The sequence below is a fragment of the Centrocercus urophasianus genome, unplaced genomic scaffold (genome assembly GCF_019232065.1).
Source record: "Centrocercus urophasianus isolate 14NV4802_14NV808 unplaced genomic scaffold, USGS_Curo_1.0 seq_42, whole genome shotgun sequence".
NCBI classification, from domain to species: domain Eukaryota; kingdom Metazoa; phylum Chordata; class Aves; order Galliformes; family Phasianidae; genus Centrocercus; species Centrocercus urophasianus.
The window spans coordinates 3147312-3156389 of NW_024885000.1; the positions used below are offsets into that span (position 1 = coordinate 3147312).

The window sequence follows — 9078 nt, forward strand, 5'->3', positions numbered from 1 at the left end:
TGTGTGTGTGTGTGTGTGTGTGTGTGTGTGTGTGTGTGTGTGTGTGTTTGGGGGGGCTGTTTGCAGGACTGCTGTGATACTGGGGCAGCCTGGTGTTTGAGGAGGAGGCTGTGACCCACTGAAGCCCACTGAGTTCCAGAAATGCCCCAGGCTTTTGTTACCATGCACACAGATGTACGTCCCGTCCAGATCTGTCCCCTAACGCCACTTCTTTCTCTGCTCCAGGGATAGGACCTGTCCTTGGCCTGGTTTTTGTCCCACTGATTGGATCCGCCAGCGACCACTGGCACAGCAGCTATGGCCGAAGGCGGCCGTTCATCTGGGTGCTGTGCCTGGGAGTCCTGCTGAGCCTCTTCATCATCCCTCACTCCAGCACCCTGGCCAGCCTGTTTGCCCTCAATCCTCGCCCTCTGGAGATCGCCTTCCTCATCCTGGGCATTGGGCTGCTGGATTTCTGCGGTCAGGTCTGCTTCACCCCGCTGGAGGCACTGCTCTCAGACCTCTTCCAGGAGCCAGATAACTGCCGCCAGGCCTTCTCCATGTACGCCTTCATGATCAGCCTTGGGGGCTGCATTGGCTACCTGCTTCCAGCCATTGACTGGGGGGCCAGCTTTCTGGCCCCGTACCTGGGAGGACAGGAGACGTGCCTCTTCAGCCTCCTCGCTGTCATTTTCCTTGGCTGTGTGCTGGCCACACTCTTCGTGACCGAAGAAGCAGCCGCTCAAGCAGATGCTCTGGATGGCCCAGCACTGAAGGATGCTCTCCCTAAGCCCTCGCCCTCTGCCTGCTGCTCTTGCCAGCTCTCCACGAGCCTCCTGCAGGCCAGGCACATGATGCAGGCCCTGAGAAACCTCTGCACGTTGGTGCCACGGCTTCACAGCCTCTACTGCCGCATCCCCAAGGTCATCCGGCGCCTGTTTGTGGCTGAGCTCTGCAGCTGGATGGCACTCATGACTTTCATGCTGTTCTACACTGACTTTGTTGGGGAAGGGCTGTACCATGGTGTCCCCAGAGCCAAGCCAGGCACAGATGCCAGACGCCGTTATGATGAAGGTAAGAAATAAACTGGGTTGTTCGTTTTTTTTCTGAGGCTACAGGAGTATTTCGAGGGAGCTGGGAATGGGTTCAGCTCTGCCAGTGATGCAAAAACACAGTTAAACTAGATTTGCTGCAGCTGGGTCAGGAGAAAGCATTTTGCCATGACCCACAGTGGATCAAATAGGGAAACACATCTGTTCTTTGATCACAGGAGTAGAGCTGGCAGTGCAGCCCCTGCCTGGGACTCACTGTTGTTGCCTGCTGTCCTCTGTTTAGTTGCCCCAGAGCCTTGACTCCACCATTCAGCCCTTCTTTCCCCCCACAGATCTAAATCTATTATTCCTGGAGGCACTTCCCTGGCCCTCCTTCCCCAGCTGTGTACCTTGCCCTCCAGGTTTTCCACTCACTGCCTCTGCAATACACTGCCTCTTTGTGCCAAGTGTCTGTTTAACATAGAAGGAGCTTAATTATTATTTAACACTTGCACTGTAAAGCTTCCTGCAGGTCAGGGCTGCATTGTGCTAGCAGTCACAGAAACACGTGTTGAGTAATGATCCTCGCTTCAAAGAGTTAATGGTTTTAATTCCCTGAAATCTGATAGATCTTTGCAGAGGGTGAGGTCCGGATTGCTACCGGATACGGCAGTTGCTCAGTGCTTGTTGTATGCTTTCCCTTGGCTGAAGCACAATTTCTTGCTCCTTTTGTTCCGTTGCTGCTTTAGGCATCAGATAACAGATCCTGGTTTATGGGCAGGTGACAGATCTTGGCCTAGAATAAGGTGAGAACAAGAACTTTACAGAAGAACGCCATTAGGATTCCCACCTCCCATCGCCCCTGCAGTCAGGCCGAGGAGTCCAGGAGCAACGCTGTCAGACCCCGCAGGGGCAGATTGAGGCTGGAAGGTGCTCAGCTGCCTGAGGCCCATTGTGGGCCATTGTAGCAGTGTCTGACCCTCTGTTTCCCTGCAGGTGTCCGGATGGGAAGTTTGGGACTCTTTTTGCAATGCGTCACCTCCATTTTCTTTTCGACAATCATGGATCGGATGGTGAAGCAGTTTGGGACACGAGCTGTGTACCTGGCCAGCGTGGTGTTCTTCCCTGCTGCTGCCTTTGTCATGTGCCTTTCCCACAGTGTCACTGTTGTCACCATCTCTGCTGCTCTGACGGGCTTCACCTTCTCTGCACTCCAGATCCTGCCGTACACGCTGGCATCGCTGTACCATCATGAGAAACAGGTAGGGATCTGCTCTGGAGCTGCCAGCACAGCTTGGGTGTGCAGTGGGAGCACACAAAGGTTCTCTTCCTTCACCTCTTATCCCCAGGCTGTGTCCTCTCTGAAGATTCCTATGACATTTAGGAGAGAAGAGAGCTCAGCATCTTCCTGCCCTGAGCACTGCCTGCTCACAACTAGCATTAGGAAGTGTTAAGAATTGGGGTGGGAGCAGGATGGGAGAGAGAAGCGAATGAAAAGTGGCATCCAGCATCCCTCTGTGCTCTCAGAATTGTTGACCCGAGGCCCCGTTTACAATTTTTGTCCATATAATGAAGATCAGTGAAACGTAAACTACGATTCATCCTATCCCTCTGGCTCCAAGAAGTACAGACATTGAAACCCCTCTGACACCAGCACCAAAGCTAGTAATGCCATCCCATAGATGATATCCTTGTGGGAAAGTCTTAGGAGGTTCCTGAGTTGTGCACAGGATTAATAGGAGTTTCTCTTGTGCTGCAAATGCACAATTAATTTGTGGCTTGAGAGCAGCCCTTTCATCCCCATGGTGAAATAAGGAGAAGTTCTCACTGCAGGCATCCAGATGCTCACATTGAACAAATGCTTCTGACCAACCTGTCCCGATTTGCAGCAGGCACTGTGTCCAAACAGGGAGATAAAGGAGTGCTTGGCTGGGATCTCTTACGGACGTGGCAGAACCAAACCCCACAGGCTGTGAGTGCAAAGGCCACACATCCAGCTGCTTGATGGGCAAAAGCTCCAAGTACAATGAGATGGGGCACAGCTGGGTTTGGTCTTTCTGTTGTCTTAGCTTGAAGGCTTCTCCTTCTTCCCTCAACTCCAGCAGGCTGCAGGGAGACCCACAGAAGGCATCCCCATGCAGGATGTTCTCCACCTTCATCACTTTTTTTCCTCTGACTATTGAAATCCATCATCACTTTTGCTTGCCTTCCCTCTTCCCTGCTTCCTTTCTTCCCTCTCTTTCTTTTTCACCTTTCATTTATTTGAACTGCTCCCAAACTGAATCAGCAGAGGGGCATCCAGAGCAGCTGTTACTCCCATCCCGTGCAGGATTGTGGTGACAGCTGCCAGCCCACCTTGGCTGGAGCTCCATGCTGTGTGCAGGCTCTGTAAGTCACTCTGTTCTGCTTCATGCCCTCCCATCTTTGCATAGCCACTAAACCTTGTCTGGAATGGGTGGAAAAGACCCACATGTTCTAACAGCACCCGAGGGCACGGTGAGTGGCGTGGTGAATGTTCACACGTGGGCTTGGGGAGAGGTTCCTCATTGCCACCACTTGCCATCAAATGTAGAAGGAGACGAAGCTGCTGATGGTGGCAGCAGCCCCTGGGTTGTGTGCTGTATTACATGGGCTGATCTGAGAGCATATATCCTCACCATGCTCACTCCTGTGAGCATCTGAAGTCCTAACCTGAGCAGGATTCTGGGAGCATCGATGCAAAAGGCTGGAAATGTGGGGCACATCCAAGTTTGGATCACACAGTGCCCTTCCTGGTGGTAGCAGGAGCCACGTGGGCAGACTTTTGTGCTCCACGTGAGATATGGGACAGCCTGGGTTTGTGCTTCTGAGCCCAGACTCGAGGGGCTGAAGGGTGCAGTGAGCAGCTGAGCAAAGCCTGGCTGTTGCAAGGAAAACCTTTGGAAGCTGATTCCTGCTCTGTGAAATTCCCGTCTGGTTTCTCTTCTCTGATGGGACCTGAAACTGTTTGCCTTGCAGAAGTGCAGCCATGGCCTGGGGCAGCACAAACAGCGGCTGCCTGGTGCTGACACACACTGGGGCAGGGCTGGGTGCAGCTGGGGGGATTCCAGTGCTGCTGAAAGCTCTGGGGTGGCTGCAATGGGGCTGGGGAAGCTGGCAGTCGGTGTCCCTGGCCCTCTTGCACAAGGCAGGGTCGTTCAGCAGGTCCTTCTGTGCCATGGAGCTGGACACAGCGTTCTCTGCTCACAAACAAGCACTGTTTTTTCCTTTTCAGTTTCTTTGTTTGCTCTGTTTCATCATGCGGACAACAGTTGAACGCGTCCTTCCTTATCTGCTCTACCCTATACAGGCCAGTGGTTGTGCATAATTGCAAATACCCTGGGGTTCTATTACAGGGCTCTGCAACGTTTTTGCACCCGACTGCATGTTATTTATGGCTGTTCACACGGAGAGCTTTTTGATCCAAATACTCTGTGAGTAGCACTCACATGGCTGCAGTGAGCCATGCCCCAGAGGTCGCACAGCCTGGGTGCAGTGAGGCACAAGAAGGTGAGAAGGAAAAGGCTTTTCTTCCCCCACTCTCGCAGCCTGAGTGGGCAGAGCATCTCACTCGAGCTCTGCGCAGAGCTGAGCCCCCAGCATTGTGCCCTCACTGATGTTGTCCCTCGTATCCCAGTTGTTAAGGAGTCAGCCTGCTTATAAAGGCTTGTCCTTGTGCCGGGGGGGGATGGCTGGCTCTGTGATGCTCCCAGTGCAGGCTCTGCCCCTTTGCTCCTATCCCAGCAGAGCACCTCAACCTCAGGTTGTCACCACCCCAGCAGGTAGGTGACAACCCAGGACTCAGAAACACCACATCCCCAAGCGCAGGGCTGGCATTGGGCTGCAGTGCTCTGCTTCAACGCAGCACAGGCACCTCTTGGCTGCTTTCCCTGTGAGTCAGGGCTGCTTTGAGCCCCGTGCCAGCTGGGAAGAGCCATGCTGGCTCCTGGAGGCCATCTCACGTGGACCAGGCTCTCCCACCTGCAGCAGCACACCCAGCACTCCCAGCACAGGGTGGTTTCGCTCCCTCACACACTCTAAGCCCCCCACCCCGACCCCCCACCTCGCTCGATGGCCTCCACCCTTCCTCCTCATTCCTCACGTGCCCTCCTTCTTTCCACCAGGTATTTTTGCATAAATACAAGAGCAAAGAGGAGAGAGACGCAGCTCGATCTGACAAGAAATCATCCTTCCCCAAAGGCCACCTCTCCAGCCAAAAGCTGCCTTACCAGAACGGACACCCCGGGGGCCTCTACTCCTCATCCTCCTCTTCCTCCTCTCCCCCAGCTGCCAGCTCTGCCCTGTGTGGCAGCTCCTCCTGTGATGTCTCACTGATGATGATGGTGGGCGAGCCGGATTCGGTTCCTCCGGGCCGAGGGATCTGTTTGGACCTGGCCATTTTGGACAGTGCTTTCCTCCTCTCTCAGGTTGTCCCCTCTCTCTTCATGGGGTCCATCGTCCAGTTTACGCAGTCGGTGACTGCCTACATGGTGTCAGCTGCCAGCTTTGGCCTCGTGGCCATTTACTTTGCAACCAAAGTTGTCTTTGATAAGAGTGACATGGCCAAGTATTCGGTGTGATGGCGAATGCACTGGGGGCAGCACATAGGTGCCAAGATGAGGGGTGTGCACATCCCCATGGCTGCTTGTGGGGTGCTCCATGTTGTTTGTGCTGTCCCCGTGCTGCTGCTGGGAGCCCCAGTGCTGCTCTGGGGCTGGGGATGGCAGAGGGGTGGCAGGGATAATCTCAGGTGTAAATAGGAAGCACTGGGGGCATCGTGCTTTGGGCCATCAGTGCTTTCCACACAGTGCCTTTCTCACAAGTAAGCACTGCACAGCCAACACCAAAGGGATTGCACTGGGGGGAGGAAGGAATCGGGCTTTTCCTTTAGTAATGGGTGTGGGGAGGGGGGAAGAGCCACTGGCTCTCCTGCCTTCCAGTGATGGATGTATCCTCTGCCCCCACTTGCTGCAGTTGTACTCAACCTATTGAGTAACGCTTCCTCAAAGAGGACACTGAGAGGAGATTCACCTTGGAAGAAGGATGGGAGCTCAGGTTTGGCTGTGGAGCAGGAGGGATGTGTGTCTGTTCTGACAGGGAGAAACCACCCAGGAGAAAAGTCACTATGGCATGTTCTGGAAAAACAAGGAGCGTTTCCTTAGGACCGATTCCAAAAGATGACTTATCTTTTACCTAGGCACCAAATTGCATCAGATGGAAAGGACTGCTTAACATTTTTATTTCTTTTTTTAAGAATGATTCTTTTTAGCTTTCCTTTAGCTGGATAACTGACCTCTCTCTCAGTGCCCAGAACAGCCTCCTGCTCTCTCCCAGCGCCTCCTACCAGATCCAGTCTGATCTGCACCCCCAAACCCGACCCCTGAATGATGCTGCAGCATCACGAGGGTTCAATCCTGCAGCGAGGGAGGAGAACAGGCAGAGCTCTCCATGAAGGCGATCTGGGAACCAAACACATCTCATCAAATTCTAATCTGCTCCAAGTGCCTCTCAATCCCATAACACTGGGACCGGTGCTGCTGGGTTGGTCAGCCCTCAGATGTGAGTCACCTCCTGCTGGCCCGAGACAAGTGAACCAGCTGCACCAATGCTCTGCCACTCAGAGATCACCCCTGTGCTGAGCAGGAGCTGAGATCCCAGCTTGCAGATAGCACTTAGGTTCTGAAATGGTGCAGGCAATGCCCAGAGTGAGGCATCTGGAGGCAGGGCTGGGGGCTGGGACTCAGCAGCCCTCAGTTTCAGCTGCAAACAAAGTGTTTGTGACCAATTTTCAGTGGAGGTGTGTGGGCAGTGAGATGTGCTGGTGAGGCACTGCTGAAGGGCAAAATGTTGCTATTTTTGCAAGGTGGTGGCAGAATATTCCTTGGCATGGAAGTGAGATTACTGCCCTGCTGTTTGCAGGCGGGTCCTAAGAGGGCTTCTCCTCACTGCTTTAAACGCATCTTTCCCGTAAGGGGTGACTTTTTGTTTTATTTCTCCTCAAATTATATGCCTACCAGCTTCCCTTTCCCACAAGAAGCCCCGTGTGCTGAAATGCAGCTGTTTTGGGAATGGATTTGCAGCTGCGTGAGCATCGACGGAAGCGGTTTTGTGTGTGTGCTTCCAGCCCTGGTCTCCGTCCACCCCAGACTTCAGGGGGAAATCCTGCAGGCAGAAGGTTGCTACCAAAGGTGCAGCACTTCTTGAATGCTCGCAGGGATCAGTAACCTTTGCAAAGAGGTCCCTGCATGAGTTGCTGGAACACTTTGCCATTTGTTTAAGTGCCTGAAGAGTGCTTCCACAACACAGCCCCGGGTGTGCAGGTGGGATGATGAGGGCCTTGAGAGCTTCGTTAAGAGCATCCAAGTGATGCTTGAGAGAGCAGTGGGCTCAGGGGGTTGGCAGCCTTTGCTCTGAACATCTTTTGCTTTGCAATGTCAGAGCCAAAGGTGGGGCAGTTCTTCATCCTTAACTTCATAGCTGTCCCTCGAGAGCAGAAGGCTGAAATCTGCCCAATTCCTCCATCCACAGAGGTGGCTTTGGAGAAGTGATGTACCAATGGCCAGGAGTGGCTTGTGGTGACATTGGGTGCTGCAGGCTGGGTGTCCCAGCTGAGCTGGAGGGCCTGAAGTCAGTCCATGCTGGTTGGGGCCTCCACTCTGCCCTCTGCCCTCCACTCAAGCCCTCTGATCACCCATCCACATCTGCCCTGTGTTAAGGCTTTGGTGCCCAGGTCTTGGTGGCAACTCTGATCTTACACATCCAGGGAGGTGCCTGCATTTCCTTCATTTATGTTCTGAAAAGGCCATTGAGCCCATGGCTGTGGCTAGCTGCTTTTGCTGCTTCATTCCAGGTCGGTGCCTGGGCACCTTGGCCTGACCTGGGCGATGGTTGGTGACAGAGCTCCTTCTCTGCAGAGATGTGGTCCCATCTCACCATCCATTCACCTCCTGGCTGTGCTGCTCTTGTTCCAGTCAGCTCAGCAAGTGTGAGAAGAGCTCCTGGTTATCTACCAAGAGGCTCTCTGATTTCTCAGCTCCCTCTCCCCCCTTCTTTCCATTTCCTCAGCTGGAGTGAAACCCTGCGGATCCTGTAATTGCTCCTTTCCTCCTTGCCCTCCTATTACACAGGAGAAATCTGCTGGGCCCTCTGCCAGCTCCCAACACAGTGGGCAGATGGGTGCAGGGAGGAGCTCTTGCCAAAGCCGTTGCTCTTTGCAAACCCTGTCCCCTGCGGGAGCCCAAACCCAGACAGATGGGGGCTCTCTGCAAGAGAGCGCTGCAGAAAACCACAGTGTGCAGCCTGGTCCTGGATCATTACCAAAAGCCTTTTTTCCTAGGTCAGGATGTCACTGAGGCTTAAAAGAGAGGCATTTTCCAGGATACGTACTGAGAAACTGCTCTCTTCATAAGATTGTCCTTTCTGGGTGAGCAGTGTGCTGCTAGGACCAGCTCCCTGTGTCTGCATCCCACACAGCCCAGCAGGGGACACAGGTATGTTCTGGTAAATGAAAGCACACCCCTTGCACACTGTTACTGATCTAACCAGTGCGAGCACAGAATTCTCCTTTGGACTTGATCATAGTGTACAATTTGTAGGTATGGATGCAGGCTTCTCAGAGGCTGTTGCTGGGAGCCCTTCTGTTTCTGTAGGTGCACTTCTGCTTGGGTGAGCCACGCTGTGCCTCTCCTTTCCTATTGCAAGGTGGTGATTCTGGGATGTGGAGGGGAAAAGGGAGAAAGTATTTTCTAACAGGAGATGATTGCTGTGGATTCTCCGGGTGAGGGAAGAGCGTTTGATGCTGTTTTTTCCTTTCGAGATCACATATTGTCTGCGAGACGCGAATGTTTTATTTATTCAGTAGAGTAAATATTTTGTATACGATGCGAGAAGAAGGCTGTTCTAATTTTATTATGTAAAGGAGGAAATTAAAGGTGTTGGACGGACGGACGGACGGACGTTGTGCGTTACTGCCGTGCGCCGCAAGGGGGCGCCATCACCGCGGCGGCTCCGCAGCGCTGCCGCTCCGCGCACACAGAGCGCGGCGCCGCGT

General features: G+C 53.5%; 1 protein-coding gene across 10 annotated transcripts in view; it reads left to right on the forward strand.

Moving 5' to 3' along the window:
- The window catches only part of SLC45A3 (solute carrier family 45 member 3), a 32190-nt gene extending 23214 nt beyond the window's left edge, over positions 1-8976 (forward strand). For 9 of the 10 annotated variants that reach the window (XM_042833711.1, XM_042833716.1, XM_042833712.1 and 6 more), the window contains 3 exons: positions 226-1053; positions 2007-2272; positions 5153-8976. In XM_042833711.1, the coding sequence (XP_042689645.1) occupies positions 226-1053; positions 2007-2272; positions 5153-5608 (1550 nt within the window). In that variant the 3' untranslated portion in view covers positions 5609-8976. Of the gene's footprint in view, positions 1-225; positions 1054-2006; positions 2273-4384; positions 4539-5152 lie in introns of all 10 variants that reach the window. The other variant, XR_006171245.1, reaches the window with a different exon arrangement.
- Positions 8977-9078: the final 102 nt, after the last annotated feature.